This window comes from Ursus americanus, chromosome 5, assembly GCF_024610735.1.
Source record: "Ursus americanus isolate L20-20 chromosome 5, mUrsAme1.1.p, whole genome shotgun sequence".
In the NCBI taxonomy this organism is placed as follows: Eukaryota; Metazoa; Chordata; class Mammalia; order Carnivora; family Ursidae; genus Ursus; species Ursus americanus.
In genome coordinates this window covers 34,577,728-34,601,135 of record NC_142131.1, presented here as the reverse complement: position 1 = coordinate 34,601,135, position 23,408 = coordinate 34,577,728, and the positions used below count along the sequence as shown (strand labels likewise).

At 43.2% G+C, this 23,408-nt stretch overlaps 1 protein-coding gene across 3 annotated transcripts in view; it reads left to right on the top strand.

The window, feature by feature from the left end:
• The first annotated feature begins 6,461 nt into the window (after positions 1-6,461).
• The window catches only part of OCLN (occludin), a 51,489-nt gene continuing 34,542 nt past the window's right edge, over positions 6,462-23,408 (top strand). The window contains exons 1-4 of one of the 3 annotated variants that reach the window (XM_045809798.2): positions 6,462-6,611; positions 13,677-13,792; positions 17,887-18,562; positions 20,856-21,017. In XM_045809798.2, the coding sequence (XP_045665754.2) occupies positions 13,743-13,792; positions 17,887-18,562; positions 20,856-21,017 (888 nt within the window). In that variant the 5' untranslated portion in view covers positions 6,462-6,611; positions 13,677-13,742. Of the gene's footprint in view, positions 6,612-6,681; positions 6,803-13,676; positions 13,793-17,886; positions 18,563-20,855; positions 21,018-23,408 lie in introns of those variants that run through there. The other 2 variants (XM_045809797.2, XM_045809799.2) reach the window with 2 other exon arrangements.

Sequence of the window (23,408 nt, the reverse complement as noted above, 5' to 3'; positions counted from 1 at the left end):
GGCTCATTCCCAGGACCCTGAGATCATGACCTGAGCCAAAAGCAAGAGTCAGATGCCCAACTCAATGAGCCACCAAGGTGCCCCTATGATTAGTACTTTTTAAAGTTTGGGGACACAGGAAGTAAAGAGCCCCATGAAGTTAAAATTAGATATAAGAACACAGTATTTGCAGTATTTGGTTAATGTTTACTTTTTCCTCTTTTTTTTTTTTTGAGCTTAAAAGATTCAGGAAGTTCAGTTCCTAAAAAAACCTGCAAGGCTAATTTTCCACTGCAAGGATGACTGATACAATTAAAACAAAAATAAGCCCCAAATTTCTTTCTCTGCATCATCTACATAATTGTGGCTGCATTCTGTCCCAGATTGAAACCCTCCCATCCCCTCTTCAGATGATGGTCTCAACTTATTCTGACCCTAGAAAGTTCTTTCTCCTTGTATTAGCGGAACATTATTCACAAAACAAAAGAAACTAAATGTAGGTCTCCAACCAACTTTTAAGAATGTCCCTAACTCTGTTCTTTAGAATGTTTATTATAAAAGATAAAATCCTCATAGAAAGTGCATCAAACATACATGTACAGTTTAATAAATTGTTATAAAGCTAATAGCCATGTAATCCGTACCTAAGTAAAAAAAATAAAATACTGCCAGTCCCCCAAGTACAGCTTGCTCTTCTCTTCCACTCTTACCTTATTTTCTTAAGAAAGATAATAATTTCTTTGCTTTTCTTTGTAGTTTTACCACTTACATATAGAGTCCCGAAATGATGAAGCTTAGTTTTGCCTATTTTTGAACTTTACATAAATGGAATCCAGACTGTATGTTTTTGAGTTGGGGGGGTGGGCTTGTTTATTTTCTTCAATATGTTTGAAAAATTCAACACGTTGCTGGGGGAATCTCTAATTGGCTCATTCTCATCCGTAATACTCCATGATAGAATTTTTTTAGGCTTTTTTTTTTTTTTAATAGCTGCACTCTGAAATCTTTCTCTGGGTAGGTAGTTTTAAGGAGTTTGGGTATTTTTTAGAGAGAAAAAAGGCAGTCCTAGAGTATAGTAACACTGTTGTGACGTTAGTTCTGGAATTAGATTACTTGGGTCGAATCCACACTCTACAACTTAGCAGATGTTTTGAGTAAACAAAGAAAACTTTCTGAGCTTTAGTTATCCCCAAATGGGGGAATTAATGGTACCTCATAAGATTGTTGTAAGGACCAAAAAAAAAAAAAAAGTCCATAAAACAGCGAGGAGCCCAGCACAGGATAATGATGGCGTTCGCAGCTACTCTCATTCCAGTTGTTGAAGTTTCCATCCAGGTGCTCACTCTTTTGAACCTTGGATCCCTCCAGGAAGATCTTGCCCAATACCTAGCAATTGAGGCGATAAAGGTTTACTCACCATGTGTCACCATCCTCTCAGAATTTGCCTTCCCAGTGACTTCCCCAAGACTCTCCATAAATCTGTACCAGGAAATTGCCCTCCAGGGCCTGGGAGCCTCCCCACTCATGACTGGGTGGGGAACCCAGAGGCACTTCAGGCCAGGCCCTCCCCAACTCCAAACTGAGTTGCCCTTAACAAATGCCAATCACTGAATTCATTCACTAAGCAGGTGGAGCAGAGGGGAAATACTCTAATCTCTCATCTTCCCTCCTCTGAAAACTCCTCCTAGGGATGTAAGCCTTGAAATGCTGTGAAGGAATGTGCTGTTTTCGATGGGCAGGCTCTGCAGGTGTGTTGGAATGGGGAATCAGGTTGTGTTCATTTGCTCATCCAACAAATATTTATGGAATACCCATGTGACAGGGACTGTTTCGGGCAGACGGGACAGAGACTTGTTAAACTTACTGAGACTTGTCATGTGGCCAAGTATATGGTCTGTCTGGTGAACGGCCCATGTACTGCTGAACAATCCTAGGAAGAGAGTACTGTTTACCATCATCCTGTATTTACAGTGGAGAAAAAAAAGAGGCTTATGCAGTTTTAATTTCCCTGAAGGATTAATCTTATCCAGCTAAGTGGCTACATTGAGATCTGAACCCAAATTTCTTTTTTTTTTTTTAAAGATTTTATTTCTTTATTTGACAGAGAGAGAGACAGCCAGCGAGAGAGGGAACACAAGCAGGGGGAGTGGGAGAGGAAGAAACAGGCTTCCAGCAGAGAAGCCCGACATGGGGCTCGAACCCAGGACCCTGGGATCACGCCCTGAGCCGAAGGCGGACGCTTAACAACTGAGCCACCCAGGTGCCCCTGAACCCAAATTTCTGACACCATATTCTGAGCTCTGAACTTTCTCCTTTAGATAAGAAAAAAAAAAAAGAAGAAGAAGAAGGAAGAAAAACTGGTTTTTAAAATCTTATCATTCATTTGGCTGCATGAAAAATCAACAAATTTCTAATCATAGGTCTTCTGAGAATAGTATTTACTTTGTTTCTGAGTCATGAGCATTTTCATCAAATAATGTTCAATAGTGTATGATAGTCAAAAATACTACTGAGTTGCTGGGAAGGAGTATTTGATTAAAAATAATTAAAACTTTCCTACAATTTATGATTATAGAACATGATTACATTGAGCATATCATCACATAGCATTCAACAAACTTTATCTTACTATTGAAGAATGATGTCTTTAGGTTTGGCTTTTCTTTCTGAACATTTTCAACTACTACCTAATATGCACACCATTAGGAAACAGTTAAAAGAACAAAGTTTTTAGATTTTTCAATGTTGTGAGCATTGTCTGGGAAATTAACCTCAATGGAACAAAAACACTACATAATATTCCAATAGAAATTTAGCTCGGTATTAAATTGACCCATATGAAATTGCCATTTTGTAGTTAAAAATGTAGATAAATCTTACCAATTCATATAGTTCAACTTAATAAAACTGATTATACCATCTTCATGAATTTGGCAGTACCTAGAATGTATGCTTCACAAAGACAAGAATTTCTGGATTTTGTTCACTACTGTTCATGTGATAGGCCCTCAGAAAATGGTGGTTGAATGAATGAATTTGGGAAGCAAATAAAATATGGCAACTCATCTTCCATCTTTTTTTTTTTTTTTAAGATTTTATTTATTTATGTGACAGAGAGACAGCCAGTGAGAGAGGGAACACAGCAGGGGGAGTGAGAGAGGAAGAAGCAGGCTCCCAGCGGAGGAGCCCGATGTGGGACTCAATCCCAGAATGCCGGGATCACGCCCTGAGCCGAAGGCAGACGCTTTAACGACTGCGCTACCCAGGCGCCCCTCATCTTCCATCTTAACACATGCCTTTGGGTTTAGGGTTAGTGTGAGAATAAGAAAAATAACATTCTATGTATAAGTTGGTCTCTTAAAATGATAAAAAGTTTAATTAAAAAACCTAATTCACCCAAGAAAATTGAAAACATACGTCCACACAAATGCTAGAACATGCATGTTCATAGTGGCATTATGGATAATAGCCAGAAAATAGAAATAACCCAAATGTCCACCAACTGATGAAAGTTTAAACAAAATATGGTGTATCCATGCAATGGAACATTATTCAGCCATAAAAAGGAACAGAGTGGGGTGCCTGGGTGGCTCAGTCGGTAAGTGTCTGCCTTTGGTTCAGGTCATGATCTCAGGGTCCTGGGATCTAGCCCAGGTGGGCTCCTTGCTCAGCGAGGAGCCTGCTTCTCCCTCTCCCTGCTGCTCCCCCTGCTTGCGCTTGCTTGTTCTCTGTCAAATAAATAAAATCTAAAAAAAAAAAAAAAAAAGGAATGGCGTACTGGCAGGTACCACAACATGAATGAACCTTGGAAACACTATGCTATTCTTAGACAATAAAGGCCACATATTGTATTATCCATTCATATAAAATGTCCAGAATGGGCAATTCAATAGAGACAGAAAGTAGGGTAGTGGTTGCCAGGGTCTGGAGGCAAGAAGCAATGGGGAGTGATTGCTGATGGATACAAGACTTCTGGAGTTAGACAGTGGTGGTAATTGTACAACCTTGAGAATAGAGGAAAAACCACTGACTTGTATGCATGCTTTAAAATTCAGGGTGAATTTTATGGTATGTGAAATATATTTCAATTTTTAAAAAGTGGACGAAAACTCTAAGTTCTCTTCAGAACATATCAAAGTACGCTATAAAATAATAGACTGTGTTTATAAGTCTGAGAGTATTAGGAAATGTTCCCTTGTTTAATTATAAACTGAATGGAATGTTTGGAGATTTCAGTAATCTGACAGCGAACATTAAGAGGATTAACCTGACTTCCCCAGTGTTAAGAACACCAATTTAAACTGCATCATTCAAAAACTACGTGGTCATGCTAAAATAATTATAGCAATGATTTCCACACACACACACACACACACACACACAGACACACACACAGACACACACACATGATTAAATTAACTACCCATTAAGGCTGTCCTCATTTCAAATACCTTATATTTATATAATGCTTTTACTTCCTTAAGTATTGAATTGTACCTAAAGATCTAATGTATGGGAGAGTCACATCTCTAACCATGTAATTAAAGGCAGAGAAATGGGTGGGATTGGACAAAAACTAATTAGCAATGCTGACATTCCAGATTGGAATACTAAGTACAGCAGGAATTTAAGAAACTGAAATTCTAGCCTTCAATTCAGATAGTTAAATTGCAACAACTAAAATTGCAATATTCTGGCGTACAATTTTTTTTGGTATTTTTTTAAATTTAAATTTTAGGTAGTAACATACAGTGCAATATTGGTTTCTGGAGGGGTGTCTGCGTGGCTCAGTCGTTAAGCGTCTGCCTTTGGCTCAGGGCATGATCCCGGGGTTCTGGGATCAAGCCCCACATCGGGCTCCTGCTCTGGGAGCCTGCTTCTTCCTCTCCCACTCCCCCTGCCTGTGTTCCCTCTCTCACTGGCTGTCTCTCTCTGTCAAATAAATAAATAAAATCTTTAAAAAAAATATTGGTTTCTGGAGTAGAATTCAGTGATTCATCACTTACATACAATACCCAGTGCTCATCACAAGTGCCCTCCTATTAATACCCATCACCCATCTAGCCCATCCCCCACCCACCTCCCTCCATCAACCCCCAGTTTGTTCTCTATCATTTAGAGTCTCTTATGGTTTATTTCCCTGTCTTCTTTTTTTTTTCTTTTTGTCCTTCCCATATGTTCATCTATTTTCTTTCTTATATTCCACAGATGAGTGAGATCATATGGTATTTGTCTTTCTCCGAATGACTTATTTCACTTAGCATAATACACTCCAGTCCCATCCATGGCATTGCAATGGCAAGAGTTCATTCTTTTTGATGGCTGAGTAATATTCCATTATGTATGTATTTATATATACCACATCTTCTTTATCCATTCATCAGTCGATGGACATTTGGGCTTTCTCATAGTTTGGCTATTGTCGATAATGCTACTATAACATGGGGGGGCATATATGCCTTTGAATCTGTATTTTTATATCCGGTGGGTAAATACCCAGTAGTGTAATTGCTAGATAATAGGGTAGTTCTATTTTTAACATTTTGAGGAATTTGGAGTACAGGTTTAAAAAATATATTGATATACTATATACATATATAAAAGGATACACAATGCTACGTGTTAGACTACGAATTTTCCTAAGTGAGCACTCCTATGGAATCAGCCTCCAGATCAAGAGAATATTTCCTAAGCCAAGAGAATATTAAAATAGTTTAAATCCCTTGGGGGGGGGGCAAAGGACCTTGAGTTCGTAATAATGTATACTGCAGTATGAACTTCATTTTCATGGCAAATTTACCAACAACTGTATCTATCATCCTTCACCTTCATTTAACCACTCTGAGTAATGGTCTTTTTGGCTCCAGAGATTCAGAAACAGTTCCCCCCCCTTTTTTTAAGATTTTATTTATTTATTTGACAGCGAGAGAGGGAACACAAGCAAGGGGAGTGGGAGAGGAAGAAGCAGGCTCCCAGCGGAGGAGCCTGATGTGGCGCTTGATCCCAGCACTCTGGGATCACGCCCTGAGCCGAAGGCAGACGCTTAAGAACTGAGCCACCCAGGCGCCCCCCAGAAACAGTTCCTTAATTTACGAATGACTTTTCAGATCTCCCACTTCTGGCTTCTTGTTTCCAACAAAATCTTAACCAAATTCTCGGAGCAGAAAAGTGTTGAGTAAGGACGGGCATTTCGTGTCAGAGGGCTGAGCGCCCCTGGACCCCCTTCAAACACTCCCCTCCAGACCTCCCTTGGCCTCGCGTCGCCAAATACTCCTCTCTTCTACGCGAAGCCCGCGGAGCTCGCAGCGTGCCACAGCGAGGTCCAGGGCCACCCGCACCTTGGGGGAGCGGGGGCCGCTCCTCTACGCTCGGTCCCCAAAGCTGCGCTGTTCCTTTAACTGGGATCGCTGCGAGGGTGTGCGGAGAAGGGCTGGTTCCTCCCGCCTCCAGCTCCACCGCTCCCTTCCCCCTCCCATCCGAGTTTCAGGTGAATGGGTCACTGAGGGAGGAGACGGCCACAACACGCTTCCTCGCGGGCGTGCACCTCCCCCTTTCTCCTTCCCCTGCAGGAGGCGGCGGGACTGCAGGGAGAGCTAGCCAGAGCACCCGGGGACCCGCGCTCTGTGCAACAGGTGAGCTAGTCTTGCGCGGGCCGCAGACCTCCAGCACCAGTCGGGCGTTGCTGCGCATGCCCGGGGGCAGGACGGCCGGGGTGTGGGGAAGGAGAAGGAGGTGGTGGAGGAGGAGTGGAAGAGGACTGAATTCCTGGTCTAGTCCCTGGCTGCGTGCGGGCGGCTCTCTCGGCGTCAGGTGCGCTCGCCAAGTAAGCGCTTTCTTTGGCTCCCGCTGTCCTTGGTGGGTCGGGCGGGGCTGCGGGGGGTAGGTGAGAGTTGGGCGCGGCGCTGGGGGCGCACGGTAGCCTCGGAGTCCCCGCGCGGGATCGTGGCTCGGGTCCTGTAGGGGAGGCGCGGGGGGGAGGACGCCCGGCGCTAGTTTCGGTGGTGGTTTCGCTCTGGGCTGGGACTGGCGGGAGTCTGAAGGGAGCGGGTCCGCCGGGGGAGCAGAGTTGTTCTAATTTAGAGGCTGCCTCGGCGAAGGGCCGTTTGGAGCTGCCGATCAGCTCTTTCGACGGAAAGGCTTAGAGCTCCCTCTGTCCAGGCGGCGCGGGCACCTTTTCGCTTTGATGGGGGGCGGGCGGGCGGTTCCCGAACCGAGCGAGCCCAGCGCTCAGCTCTTCGGACTGTAATGCTGAGAGGTCCTCAGGAAGAGGGGCGCACGCCCGGCTCCTCCGGGGTTGTGAGCCTGAGCGCTGGAGCCGGGGAGCGGGGGGCGCTCGCTGGCCGGGGCGGCTGGGATCCCGGGGCTCCGGGAGGACCTCATCGATTCCGCCCCACCCACCCCGCCGGTATCGCGGGCAGAGAGGGGGACCGGTTTAATCCGTGAAATATTGCTAGAGCCCTGGGGTGGGCCGGCCGGCTCTTGCCATCCAGCTAGTGGGAGTTGTGCGAGCCCGCGTCGTTTTAAGCCTGGGGGCGGGGATTTAATTTCGAGTGAGACTGTACTTCGAGGGAAGCTGCTCACGCCGCGGATTCTCACCCGTGACCCAAAGGCCGCCGCCAGGTGGGCGGACCTCCCTCCGGGCGGTCCCAGCTGGGCGCGCGCTGGCGCGCACCGGCCGGGGCGCAAGGACGCGGACCTGCCGCGGGGCTTGGACACCTACGGGGTAGCGCCGGCCTGCGCGCGGCCAGCCGACATGTTGCTGCGCCGGAGGAAGTGTGCGGGGAGAGCGGGGTTGAGGGGCCAAAATGGCCTCTGCTCGTTGGGGGTAGAAGAGCCATCCCGAGCCCCTGTGTCCCAGGTGAAGCGGGAACCCCGAGAAGCCACGGCATCCTCGGGCCGGCCCTGGGGCTGGCTGGGCACACTGCCCACCTGGAAAATGAGCCGGGGCGGGGAAGAGGCAGCCTTCCAGATTAGTGTGTGGCCCTCACGCACAATAGGTGTATTATTGGGATCCCTGGAAAAGAGAAGCCTTCCCGTTAAGGCACTTCTGGTGATTCTTGGTGTAGCTGAAACCTCGTCCTTTCTAGACGGAGGTAGTTTTCTCAAGCTACCCCTTCCCAATAGAGTAGTGTTGCTCTTGCACGGTGCAGATGAATCTTTATTTTCTCTTTTGGGTATTTTAAAATACACATTGTAAATGGCGAAGCCACAGTAATAGCTATCTCCACAAAGCAACACTTCTGAGTAGTTTTTTGCATTTATTTAGTTATTAGGTGCCGCCTTGATTAAATGATGGAGAGGAGGATGGCGAGATTTGTGCAGCTTCCGGGCTGGTTAGGGAAACGATGGCAGTGCCTCCTAAGAGCCAGACACTGTGCTAAGAGAGTTTTGTACTTTGTATCCTTTAATGGTACTGACAATTCTAAAGGGTAGATCTTAATAGAACTCCGTTTTAAAGGTAAAACACCTGTAGGGGAAACATTACAAATGGCGTGGCTTGAAAACTACATCGACTAATCGGGGAGGGTATACTAGAAAAGCAGCCGTCCTTGGTATTCCGGCACCAGAAGGATTTGGTGTTTTTCTGGAACTCTACTTTTGACTAGTCGCGCTGGTCTCATAGAATATTGCCACATCTTGTTTGATGTGAAGGTAAACTTTGTTTTTTTTTTTAAGATAATGTTGGAATTATTGCCCTTTCAAAATTACAAGAGATTACTTAGGACCACACAAATTGATATAAAATCTTTCACCTGCCCAGGAAGCTGCCAGAAGGGACGTTTTCTTCAGTTGCATTTTAAGGCTTACTTGATTAGAGTCGTGAGCGGGCTTTTTTCATCCAGGTTATTATTTATGGAAATACTGGGGTAAAAAGACCCTGAGGATTTTTGTTACAGCTTTTGTTTTAGCCTCTAGGCTTGCAGCTGTCCCCTAGTGCTGCCTTGGTTCCTAACCTTGACTGTGGTATGAATCACCTGTGGATCTTAAAATAGATTCCGATTCGTTGGTCAGATGTGGGGCCTGAAATTCTGCTTTTCAACAAGCTATCATATGATGTCCATATGGTTGTGTGTTTCACTCTTTTCTCTCCTTCAGATTCTAAGCACTTAACTCATTTGGTTGAACGTAAAGGATTATGTTTAGTGCTAGCATTGTGAGGAACTTGAAGGCATTCACAGCTGTATTGAAATCCCATCTGTAATATGGGCTGTTGGTTTTATAAATCAAAATGTTGTTTGATCATCACTTTGTATCAGGGACTTTAGGGATCAGTCAGAAGAGTGATGGTCAAGAAAGACATCTAGGTGCTTGTAAACTTGGTATTTCAGTTGGGGTGGAGATGGTGGCAGTTTAAAAAATTAAAAAAAGAGAAAAGAAAAAATAATAGTAGGGGGAATTTGCTCTGAAAATACAACAGGTTTGGTGGATGGAGTGGGTGACCGGAAGGGCACCTCTGAGGAGGGGATATTTGAGGTGAGACCTGAACAGCTGGTTCCTGCCCATTATGGACAGGAAATGCCACGATCAAGTCCCTCCTGGGACTGACACCTTTCATCTCGGTTGAGGTGCTGAAAATATATGGCTGCTTAAGAATCATCTGGAGAGCTTATTTAAAATGCAGTTTCCAATACAGAGCTCATCTATTGTAAAATCTGCCTAATTTTAAAATTTTAGACAACTCACTAATTATGTGCCAATATATAAATAGAAACATTTAGTACCAGCCACAACTTTTAAAAACTTCTTAAAGGCAAATTAACTATTGCTGCATGTGATTGAAAAGGGGCATAATATTTTCAGGCTTTTCTTCTTTGTCTTAGCTTAGCTTTCTATTAGGACAGCTTTGGCCAGTAAACATTTTTAAGGGGAGAACTTTTTTTTATATATATATTTTAACAAGCTTACATGTTTAGTAAAAGTCTGCTGTTTCCCGTATGCTCCTGACTCTAATTCAACTGTTTGACTTAACATCCATCTTTCACTTGATACAGGTTCTGCGACCGTGGCCATTGAGCCCCTTAGGCCGGATCCTGTATCCTCTTCATTCATTTTAGTTTGTCCTTCACTCAACATACATTTATGGAGCAGATAATGTTAATATTGTCCTGCTGGGGATTGGTTAACAGTCTGTTCTTGGTCCCTTTTTTCCTTGGCTGTGACCTGAAAACACAGTCCCATACTGCCTTGAAGGAGACATTAGCATTCCTTCCGTCCAGTCTCCCCAAAAGATCAAACAACTTAAGCTTTGCATAGATGGCTTGAGATAAAAATTGTTGTTTGTTATTTTTGAAGGGTGTGTGGAGTCAGGGTAAGGGAGAGGCTTCCTCACATTGACATGAAATGTGATCCTGTGGTATCTTTTCTTCAAAGAATGGTTTCTGGGACTACAAAGACAGTTCTGCAGATATTTGAAGGCTGCTGCAGTGGTCCTTCTAATATTGATATGACCGGGCCAAACATTTCCCGTTTCTTCAGTCATTTGTCTTAAGACATGGTTTTTCTAGTTCTTAAACAGTCAGTCACCTCCAGGAGAGGCACCTAGTTTGAGCATGGTGTATGAATTTCATGGTTATGCAGAAGTTTATTTTTAAAGTGTATCATTCCTAGATGGAAGCACTGTCTGTGAATACTGCGAAAGTTTGGGATAGCTTGTTAACTTTGTTGAAATTCTCACCAAGGAAATGCACTTTTAAAAATTGAGTCTCCCTTTGTAAAATGATTTGTGCATGTCACCAGTATTTGAAAATGGATACAATGTACCTAAGTGCCTAAGCACTGGAATGTCTCACTTTCAAGATAACCACCTTGCTGTGAATGCTTTTGCTCATCTTCCTTAATACAGTATCTTAATTACTCCAGCCTGCAGGTCAGCTTATCCCCTGCCCTTTGGCACAGTGGGGTAGTGAAGTTCAAGGAAGAGAAATAGAATGAGTGAGCTTTTAAAACCACAGGTTTGTTTTAGCTCATGAGTCTGGCCCTACAGGGAATTTGATACACTGGAAGCTAGTGGGTTGGTTATCCTTTCCAGTGTTTTGTCAGCTGCAAATCTGGATAAGCTTACCCACCTTGTCTGTGGTCACCAAAACGACCTCCCTCTAGGTGGACATAAGTGGTCCGTTCTTTTTTTATTTTTTTTTAAGGTTTTATTTATTTATTTGTCAGAGTGAGAGAGAGTGCGAGTGCAGGCACAAGCAGGGGGAGCAGCAGGCAGAGGGAGAAGCAGGCTCCCCACGTGGAGCAAGCAAGGAGCTCCATGCGCCACTTGGTCCCAGGACCCTGGTGTCATGAATGGTCCCGTTGTTTTTGGTTTTTTTTTTTGATCCTGTTTAGATTCCATTTTTCAGTCCCAGAGGAATCTGCCTAACCACACTGTCTGTGCATGGGGATGTGCTGAAGATTCTCGGGCTTCATCTACCAGTTTGGTAGCCTTGTCAAAAAAGGAAATGAAGCTGATATGGCATGCCCTGTTCTTGATAAACTTCCTAAAATTACTTGATCCACAATATAAAATCTCTGGTATTAGAGGAGATATGATAACTAAATTCTGAATCACAAAATAGCAGTTTGGAAAGGGATTTTGGTGTCTGGATTTTTGACAAAATTTAAACTTCAGCCTGAGTCTGGATTAATTTAGAATTTCCAAAAACTACCATGGAGGGGGTGCCTGGCTGGCTCTGTCAGTAGAGCATGCGACTCTTGATCTCAGGGTCGTGAGGTCAAGCCCCATGTTGGGCGTAGAGGTTATTTAAAAAACTACCACGGAGCCTGGAATTTTCGGCATAGTCTTGAATGAGTGAGCCCTAGCTGTAAAAGGGCTAAGATTAGTTTGTCAGTATTGGACATTCCGCTTCAGAACTGGAGTCCTACATTTAATAGTGTTTAAATTCAGTTTCTCTTTTTTCTTGTTTAAGATTTATATATTGCGGCGCCTGGCGGGCTCAGTCGGTTAAGCATCTGCCTTCGGCTCAGGTCGTGATCCCAGGGTCCTGGGATCGATTCCTGCATCAGGCTTCCTGCTCAGCTGGGAGCCTGCTTCTCCCTCTGCCCTGTGTCTGCTGCTCTGCCTACTTGTGCTCGCTCTCTCTCTCTGTCAAATGAATAAAATCTTTAAAAAATAATAAAGATTTATTTATTAATTAGAGAGCGAGTGCGTGCCCTCGTGCTCATGAGTGGGGGGAGGGGCAGAGGGAGAAGGGGAATCTCAAGCAGACCCTGTGCTGAGAGCGGAGGCTCTCTGGGGGCTCCATCTCACGACCTTGAGATCACCACCTGAGCCATGGAAATCAAGAGTCAGTTGCTTATACGGCTGAGCCACCCAGGTTCCCCAAGTAGTGTTTAAATTCAGTTTTCTTAAAATGTTCTTTTTTTGAACATCAGTCAGGAAGCCAGTCTGGACTTCTCTTCCGCAGCACTGTAATGTGCTAATGGCCTGAGTTGCCCACTTGTGCATTTGGGTGCTAGTTCCAGGGCTCTACACACTTAGGATTTGTGCATTTTTTGGTATGTTAATACTTCAGTAAAACTTTTTTTTTTTTTAATAACGTAAAGAAGTTGTCTTCTCTCACTGTGTTTGGAAAATCATGCTAATTGTCTTGGTGTTCCTAACATTCAGTATATTTCCATCTTTGAGGTTTTACCTAATATGCGTTTGGGCAACGTTTTATTCTGAGAAATTTGGAATTGACTATCCTTAAGGATGTGGAGGATAGTTGCCGTTGATTCTAAAGAACACAGTGTAGAGAGTTAAAATTTATTTCCCTTTCCTAACATAATACCTTTTTCGTACATACCTTATCTGAAAAGGAAAAAATATTACACACTTTAATATACTCAGATTGTAGATCTTGCTCAAGTGATCTCGCCCCGCCCCAGTTTCTTCCTCTTCTTCTTTAAGTCTTGGTCTTTGTCCTCTGCTTATCCCTGTCCTGCACTCGATCGTATAGTCAGCCCTAATAACCAAATAACTGCCGGTTGTCGTTGCTTTTTCTTTGTGTGTGACCTGCTGTAGTACTTCTGTAGACTTCCGTGGTCTAGTGTAGGCCCTTAATAAGTACATGTGGATGGGGGCGCCTGGGTGGCTCAGTCAGTGGTTAAGCATCCGACTCTTGATTTCGTCTCAGGTCATGATCTCAGGGTCATGATCTCAGGGTAGTGAGATCGAGTTCCACATCAGGCTCTGCACTCGATAGGGAATCAGTTTGAGGTTCTCCCTCTTCCTCTTCCCCTGCGCCTTCCACCACTCGCGCACGTGCTCGCTTGCTCTCAAAATATAAAAATTTGAAAAAATTGTGTTACCGAAACTTAAAAAATAAATAAACACATTTAAAGAAATTTTCTTACTTTTTGCATTTCTTGTTCTTTGAAGGAACGATTTTGAAGAATACCATTTTTTACCTGTGCTGTTAGTGAAATTTTTATTACTACAGCTTAGTCATTGAAGTTAGTATTTGTATGGCAGTGGTGTGCAGAGCGTGGTGCTTGGTGCGGTGAGGACACCAGGCTGAATGGTTCCTATGCTTAGTGATTTCCTCTACTCAAGGAATCGATGGTCTGATGTGTAAGAATGGCAGCAAGAAGGACAAAAGGAATAATCATGGTGTGAGAAAATACTTGAGATTGGTATCATTAGTTTTCGTAGCGATGCAAGGAAACTCTGAGCTCAGTAGTAATGCCATTACCCTCCTTACGTTGCTTAGATTGGCGACTTTGGGGAGCTACGGGCCGGACTCATCCTGAAGATCAGGTGATCATTGCCATCAGCCATGTCATCGAGGCCTTTCGAAAGTCCACCTCCGTATAGACCTGATGAATTGTAAGTAACTCTTTAGTTTTTCTTTTTTTTTTGTTAAGCCTGTCGCATGTAAAAATAAGTATAGTTGAAACTTTCATCTTTTAAGTGTTTGCTGTTAAAAATAACGAAGTAACGTGTGTTTGTAAATTTAGATGGAAACAAAGGGTATAAAGTGGAAGTGAGTTTCCCTCTGAAGCTTAACTTGCAGGATGTGGGGTTCCTCTGTGGAGGCGGCCACTGGCGCCTCTTCCTAGGGTTTGCTTCTGTGTAATCTAGGCTGATACTTTTGCGTCTATGTATTCCCTTCTGCTTTTCCACAAATGGTATGAAGCTTCTGTATTAATGCTTTGTTTGGGTGAGGTGACTGAGCCTAACTTTGACTCATTGTTAATTTTTTAAGTAATACTTTCCAATTTTAGAACATTTTCATCACCCCCTCCCCAAAGAAACCGCTACCAATCAGCACTCACTCTTCGTCCCCCCCCACCAGTACTAGGCCGTCACCAATCTACTTTCTGTTTCTAGATTTGTCCATTTTGCACACTTCCTATACATGTAATCATGCAATATGTGGTCCTCTGTGGCTGAGTCTTTGACTTGGCATAATGTTTTCCACATTGTCAGTTTTAAGAGTGATTCCTGCCATTGTATAAAACAAGAAGCAAAGTTGAGGGTTCTTGGCATCCCTAGTCATTTGGAAATTTAACAATGAAAAATTTTAAGGGGCGCCTGGGTGGCTCAGTCGTTAAGCGTCTGCCTTCGGCTCAGGGTGTGATTCCGGAGTCCTGGGATCGAGCCCCACATCGGGCTCCTCTGCTGGGAGCCTGCTTCTTCCTTTCCCACTCCCCCTGCTTGTGTTCCCTCTCTCGCTGGCTGTCTTTCTCTCTGTCAAATAAATAAATAAAATCTTAAAAAGAAAAGAAAGAAAGAAAGAAAAAATTTAAATTTGTTACAGAGATTTTTTCCTTTAAGTAGTTAGTAGCCTCAACTCTTTCATAACTGTCATAGGAGTTGTGCTCCTGTTACATTGCCTCTCCTAATACCTGAACATTGTAGGGACACAGTTGTTCGTGATGATGTGGTCCTTAAATTATGCTAGAGAATATAGTAATTGAGTAGTGCTCCATGAACCTGAGACTTATTTTGTGTTGCTTCTGTAAGCATTGGTGAAATACAACGCACACATGGAAAACGGCGCAGAACCCGTGTATGAGATGATTAATAAAGACAAAACAAAATCATCAAATAGGTCAAGAAATAGAACACCTCCAAGTCATTCTGTGTGTCCCCACCTTTCCCTGGAAAGCACTGTTCTTACATATGGTTATCACTTGCTTTTTTTTTTTTTTTTTTAACCATTTTATATATCCTAAACAGTACATTGCAGTTTTACTTTGTTATTAAACTTTTTTTTGCTTCAGAGGCGTGCTGTAGAAATAAAATGTGAGGGATGCCTGGGTGGCTTGGTTGGTGAAGCATCTCCCTTTGGCTCAGGTCATGGTCCCGGGGTCCTGGGATTGAGTCCTGCTTTGGGCTTCCTGCTCAGCAGGGAGTCTGCTTCTCCCTCTGCCTCTACTGCCCCCGCCCCCCTGCCACCCGGTCTCTCTCTAAAATAAATAAATAAAATTTTTTTCAAAAGGAAATAAAATGTGAACCATAAGTGTAATTTTGTTTTCTTCTAACCAATTCAAATTTATTTTAGTAATTATAGTATTAACTTTATATAATATATAATTATAATATTTGATTTTTCACTTAACCTAATGTATTTAAAGTATCATTTCAACATGTGGTATAAACACTGACTCATGAGGCAATTTACATTCCTTTTTTTTAATAGTCATTATTTTTTAGAGCAGTTTTACATTCACAGCAAAACTATGAGAGGACGGTACAAAGATTTCCCATATACCCCCGCCCTCATACATGTGTTGCCTACCGCATTATCAGTACCCCCCCCCCCAGAGTGGTACGTGTGTTAAAATTGATGAACCTTCACTGACAAATCATTGTCACCCAAAATACATAGTTAATATTAGGGTCCTCTCTAGGTGGTGGTAAATTTCTTTTTTCTTTTTTTAGTCAGGGAGAGAGGGAGGGAGCATGAGTGGCAGGGAGAGGGGCAGAGGCAGGATAGAGAATCTTAAGCAGCCTCCCTGCTCAGTGCAGAGCCTGACATAGGGCTTGGATCTCATGACCCTGAGATCATGACCTGAGCTGAAACCAAGAGTCTGATGCTTAACTGACAGAGCCACCTGGGCGCCCCTACATTTCTTTTTTTACATTATGGTAACTAAATATTTTATACTTAATAGCACATCTTAGTTTGGACTAGCTATATTTCAGGTGTTCAGTAAACCATGTGGCTAGTGGCTGCCTGTTAGCTCATCTCTGTAGCATTCCATCCTATGGATATGTTACAGTTACCTGTTCCCCTCTAGGTAAGCATTTGGACTGTTTCCAGTTTCAGGTTATCATAAACAATGCTTCTGTGAATGTTACAATGTCAGTGGGATTTTAAATGATAGATTCATTTTTAAAAAGTGATATAATCATTTTGGAAAATACTTCAACATTGTCTTATAGAGCTGAAGGTAAAAAACATTTGACTCAAAAATGCTCCTGGATATATACCTTAGAAAAAGACGTGCTTGTGTGTGTGAGGACCCATGTTCAAGATGCCCAGATCTACATTGTTGATGACAGCTCCAGATGGAGACATCCCAAATATCCAAGTAGAATGAGTTACGGAATTTTCAGACGTGACATTTTCAAAGACCAGCTTGTCAGGGTTCTTTCCAGTTTCTCCATTTCCTTGCATTCTTGAAAGAGTGAAGTGGACCAAGGAAATAATGGCAAAAACGAAAGGGGGGTGAGGTCAGTTTAGGACTTGAATTTTGCTCTACCAGGACCCACATTTCTTAGATTCTGCGTGTCACACATCAGTGTGTCTGTCTCCAGTGATGTTTATGATTGCATCACTGGAGTTGGCAAGCTGTTTTTATAAAGATCCGGTTAGGCGTCACCCTGATGAGCCCTCATTGAACATCTGATTTATCTTGTAGCTCTTACCATAACTAACTAGAGATACTAACCTGTGTGTTGGAGGGGAGCCTGGCTTGAGACACTTGTGTCGGTCGTTGTATCCTCAGTACTTAGCACACTGTCCCATGCACATCGCTAATTAGCTGTCACATGAGTAAATGAATGAATGTGCTTTCTCAGGTAGGAGAGTGAGGCTGCCAGAATTTGGACGTGACACTGGATGGGCCACTGTAGGTGTCGTATCTGAATGCACTGGTCTCACATCACACAAGCAAAGGGTTGACATCATCGTTCTAAACGGCTTGGGTCCCCTCCCCAGGGATTACAATTTAACTGGTGTGGAGTGCTCCATCTGGGGATTTTACACATTCCCCAGGTGATTCTCATAGGCAGAAAATTCGAGAACCTCTACTCCGTAGAAATTAGAGCAGTCATTCTCAATGTATGGCTCCCAGACTGGCAGCAGCAGCAGCATCTGGAAACTTGTCCTACCCTAGACTTGCAGAATCAGCAGCTTGGGGTTGGAGACCAGCAGTCTATTTTAACAAGCCCTCCGGGTGATTCCGATACACAGAAACTTCACGTGTCAGTGGGTGTCCCAGTACCCTCAGGGTGTTGTAACAAATACCACCCACTGGGTAGCCTATAAACAACACAGATTTATTTCTCACATTTCTGAAGGCTGGAAGTCCACGATAAGGTGCCAGTGTGGTCAGGCTCTAGGGAAAGTTCTCTTCTGGGTTGCAGACCACCGGCTTCTTGTTGTATCCTCACATGGTAGAAGGGGCAAGACAGTCCTCTGGGGTCGCCTTTGTGAAGACACTGTTCGCATTCATGAAGGCTCCAGCCTGGAACCTAGTTAGGCCCCACTTCCTAATACCATCACATTGGGACTTAGGATGTCAACATTTGAATTCGGGGGGACATAAAGTGTCCCATTGTAGTAGGGAGTTACTAATAGGTTTTTTTTTTGACCAGTGGATGGTTTAAATTATTCCACGTACATTGTATGTTCTTTCTGCTTACCTCCAAACAGTATTAACTTGAAAGTATTTTCATGTGCATTTCAGCAAACCCAATCACTATGCACCAAGCAATGACGTCTATGGTGGAGACATGCACGTTCGACCCATGCTCTCTCAGCCGGCGTATTCTTTCTACCCAGAAGATGAAATTCTTCACTTCTACAAATGGACCTCTCCTCCAGGAGTCATTCGGATTCTCTCTATGCTCATTATTGTCATGTGCATTGCCATATTTGCCTGTGTCGCCTCCACACTTGCCTGGGATCGAAGCTATGGAACTGGCTTACTGGGTGGTGGTCTAGGCTACCCTTATAGCAGTGGCTTTGGTAGCTACGGAAGTGGCTATGCCTATGGTTATGGCTATGGTTATGGCTATGGAGGCTATACAGATCCAAGAGCAGCAAAAGGCTTCCTCCTGGCCATGGTGGCCTTTTGTTTCATTGCTGCATTGGTGATATTTGTTACCAGCGTTATACGATCTGACATATCTAGAACAAGAAGATACTACTTGACTGTCATAATACTGAGTGCTATCCTGGGCATCATGATGTTTATCGCCACAATTGTCTATATAATGGGAGTCAACCCAACTGCTCAGGCTTCCGGGTCTATATACAGTTCACAGATATATGCCATCTGCAACCAGTTTTATACATCTGCAACTACAGGACTCTACATGGATCAGTATTTGTATCACTACTGTGTGGTGGATCCCCAAGAGGTATGGGTGGTTTTTGTCCTTGCCCCTGCTTTGGGTAGAGGCTCTCGGGATGCTTAATAGAATCACTTTGGGAACTTCTAAAAAATACTGATGATAAGGCCTCACTTGTATTTATTTATTTATTTATTTATTTATTTATTTATTTATTTATTTATTTAAAGATTTTATTTATTTGACAGAGATAGAGACAGCCAGCGAGAGAGGGAACACAAGCAGGGGGAGTGGGAGAGGAAGAAGCAGGCTCCCATCGGAGGAGCCTGATGTGGGGCTCGATCCCAGGGATCACGCCTTGAGCCGAAGGCAGACGCTTAACCACTGTGCCACCCAGGCGCCCCCCTCACTTGTATTTAAATCAGAATCTGGAGAGGGACTGGGTGTCATTATTAAGATATTATTAACATACCATATAATTCATCCACTTAAAGTTTGGTTCAGTAATTTAAGTATATTCAGAGTTGTGCAGCCATCACCATAATCAGTTTTAGAACATTTTTTACTATCCTCAAAGAAACCCCATATGTAGTAGTAGTAACTTCTCCTTTCTCTAGCCCTTCTCAGATCTAGGGGACCACTAATCTTATTCTATAGATTTGCCTATTCTGGATATTTTATATATTTATATATATAATATATATATTTATATATTTATATATATTTTATATATACAGAATCACACAATATGTGGGCTTTTATGATTGGCTTCTTTCTTTCTTTCTTCTTCTTTTTTTAAAAAGTTTTATTTAAGTAATCTCTGCACCCATTGTGGGCCTCGAGCTCACAACCTGCAGATCAAGAGTCACATGCCCCTGCCCAAGCCATCCAGGTGCCCCTATGATTGGCTTCTTTCATTTCACATTAATGTTTTCAAGGTGCATGCATGTTATGGCATGTTACATCCGTTCCCTTTTATTGTGGCTGTACCACATTTTACTCAGTCATCAAATTGATGGACATTGGGCTATGTCCCTGTGAGTACTGCTCTGAACATTTGTGTACAAGTTCTTGCTTGAACCCGTGTTTTAATTTCTCTTGAGTATATACCTAGGGATAGAATTTCTGGGTCTTATGGTATCTCTGTGTTGAAGCTTTTGGGGAACTGCCAGACTGTTCTCCAAACTGGTTGCACCGTTTTCCAGAAATGTGTGAGGATTCCATTTTCCACACATCCTCACCAGCCTAGTTTTGTCTTTTTGATTCTATCCATGCTAATAGGTATGAAGTTGCTAATCCTTTTCCTGATGGATTTCTAATCTTTTTTCCCCTATTTATTTTTTTTCCCCTCTCCTTACACTGACTCAGGAATTCTCACTCTTTTACCTGAATGAGTCACTCTGGGGTTAGAGCGTCTCCAGTAACTACCATTATTTTGAAGATTGAAATGTTTTCCCTCCGAATGTCAGAATATTTGTTGTTGGCACTCAGATGTGTCTCTGGTAAACAGGGCAGAGGGTGGGTACTCCTATCTTACCACACCCCCATCTCTCTCAGTCCTCTGAGTGCCCAAAACCTGTATTCACTGAAAAAAGGTATCACTGTTCGACGGCTACACAGAGACCCTCCTGTTATGATGAGAAGACTCCAGGCCAGGGTGCTGGTACCTGCCTCACTTTCAAGGGTCTCAGGCCAGCGGGCCACTTACCATACTTACCAGACACTGGGAGAACTGTTGGGGTGAGGGTTTCCTTGTCACAGGGCCTTTCTTGTAAGTACACAAAGGACTCCTCCAGAAACCACCTGCCAGACTAAATGAATCACTCATCCATTTTCTCTCATTTCCAGCTTGGTTAGATCACGTCTGCGTAATTTATGGTATGGCAGATCCTCTATAGACTGGAATTTACATTCAGTGTAAAAACATTCGCCAAGTGTGTGTTATGAACAAGATTATAAATATGGTTATGTATTTAAAGCTATTTCGGAGAATCATATTTTTCAAGCCCTTTAGGAGGATACTGATGATTGAGTTAATTTACTGGCCATTTTCATCTGTTTATAAAAATAAGGCCATTTGGCGCTCAAGCTTTGGAACAAGATTTCTATAATTTAAAACGGAGCGATGATAGTACCTAACGTTAACCCTGTTCTGAGTATTGAATCAGGCTGTGTATGTGTTACTAGCCTCAGCCCACCTGGGGTGGGCTACATTTTATGTTTCTAAAATGTAACTACTTACATCAGTTTTATATCTGTGAAACCACAGATGTGTAGTGGAGGGCCTTAGGTTTTTACTAAGGGTGGAATAGAATAAACTACAGAATTAAAATCTGTGTCAATATCTTTCATCTCTTTTTAGGCAATTGCCATTGTACTGGGGTTCATGGTTATCGTGGCTTTTGCTTTAATAATTTTCTTTGCTGTGAAAACTCGAAGGAAGATGGACCGGTATGACAAGTCGAATATTATGTGGGACAAGGAACATGTTTATGATGAACAACCCCCCAATGTCGAAGAGTGGGTAAGTATTAAAAAAAAATCAGCAAATGTCCAGTATTTTATTAAAACCCCAGGTTTCTGTCTCTAAACTTGACTTTTAGTGCTTTGTGAAACTATGTTCTTAGAATTACTGTAAGTTGTGCCCTCATGTTTTACTCAGAACTTTAAGAAGGTGCTATGATAAGTGGAAGTTGTTTTACTGCAAAATGAAAAACAGATTTTTTTTAAAAGATTTTATTTATTTATTTTGGGGGGGGTGCATGCACAAGCAGGGGGAGGGGCAGAGGGAGAGGGAGAATCTCAAGCAGACTCTGCACTGAGCCGGACATGGGGCTTGATCTCACGACCCTGAGATCATGACCTGAGTCAAATCAAGAGTCAGGCCCTGGGGCGCCTGGGTGGCTCAGTTGGTTAAGTGTCCGACTCTTGATATAGGCTTGGGTCATGATCTCAGGGAAATGGGATCCAGTTTTGCATCCAGCTCCAGGCTCAGCGTGGAGTCTGCTTGTCGTTCTCCCTCTGCTCCTCCCCTCACTTGTGCTTTCTCTCTCTGTCTCTCAAAGGAGTAAAATCTTTAAAAAAAAAAAAAAAAAAAGTAAGACACTTAGCCGACTGAGCCACCCAGGCGCCCCTCAGATTTTATTTTTAAGAAGTGTGTCTAGGCATTGAAAAGAAATGGCTTCTAAAGGAATCATGCAGAAAGAACTGGTCTTTGCAAAGCAGAACAACTTCTCCCCCTCCCCGTTTATTTTCCTGGTTATCATTTTGGAGGGGAACACTGTTACTTAGGGTGCTTGCTGTCTTGCGTTAAGACAGGTGTTTTTGGAGTGGTTACAGGTGCCATATGTCTAGAGTTTTGACATGGATAACAGCCTAGCAAATTACAGTGCATGGATACTTCTGAAATACTTCAATGAGGCAGAGACAAATTAGAGCAATTCCCTTTTTATATATACTGTACTGTTATTTCTACCAGTATGTGTAGATCTGATTTGCTGAAAGCTTAGCGAGTTTCATTCTCCAAAAATATCTCGGAAATATGTATTACTGATACCTAACATGTCTTCAGAGATGTCTGGAATGAGACTTTATTTCTCTGAAACGCTGTTAGGAAGCAGTTGGAAGCATCCTCAGAAACTGCCATCATAGGTTTCTTTGAGCAGACTGACTTCTTGCCATGAGGGTTAGTTGAGAAGCCTGGACATGGCCTCCAGGGGAAGTTGGTTCTGGCTAGTGGGAAAGGAGGAAAGAACCCTAAGTGTGGGGACTGCTGGTCAGGTCAGGGATGAAGACGTTGCTCATCGTGAAGGTTTCTTTAGCTCTGGCATTCTGTATGTCTGATTTTTTTTTTTTAAGATTTATTTCTTTATTTGTGAGAGAGTACAAGCAGGGTGAGTGGCATGCAGAGGGAGAAGCAGACTCCCCGCTGAGCAGGGAGCCTGATGCGGTACTCGATCCCAGGACCCTGGGATCATGACCTGAGCTAAAGACAGACGCCCAACCAACTGAGCCACCCAGGTGCCCCTGTGTATGTCTGATTTTAAGAAATCTAGAACTGTAGATGAGATCTTCTAGTGAGTTAAGGAGCCAAAATGAAACAGTCTTAGGAACATCAGAAGGTGTGGTATGTATACGCCACTGAGAGGAGAGTTCCTATGCTCCTGACCTTGCCTTGAGGCCTGCTTGGTTTCTTTCTTCCTCCTCCTTCCCTCCCCCCCCCCCCCATAAAGTGTGGAGGTGTGGGGGAGTGTTTTCTTCTGACCTTTAGCTCCAGGCAAGGCCACCTGTAGATGGAATAGGGCAGTCTATTGTGAACTATGAAGTAAATGTTTCGCCGAGAGTTTCTGGGTGTGTCAGTTTTCACTGGCTGTTGGATTTGTTTACTCAAGGTTTGGAGAGCCTAAAAAACAACTCACTCGAGAGACTAATGGTGGTAGAATTGGGAGTTCCAGTGAACTTTGGCCTCTCGGCTGATTTTACTGTCCTGAGGTTTTAATCAGTTCTAGGTGCTTTTGATAATTGGACAGAGCATAGCCTTAACAGTTTATGGACGTGATAACGACAATGAAGCAGAAGCACTTTACATACATACATACATTTTTTTATTTATTTAATCATTTTGGGTTTTTTTAGGGATTTTATTTTTAAGTAATCTCTACACCTGTTGTGGGGCTTGAACCCACAAATGTGAGATAAAGAGTGGCGTGCTCCACTGACTGAGCCAGCCGGGTGCCCCGGCGCTGGCTGGTTTCTCATCTCTCTTCCCCTTCCCTTAGTTCCCCAAATGAAATGCCTAAGAAATGTTATGGGAAATAAGCTGTTTGGAGGTGATTTTAGCCACAGCTATTTTGCTTTTCCATCCATTCTCTCCTCCCCTGCCCAAGATTGCTTTGCTGAATTCAGTCCCTCTTTC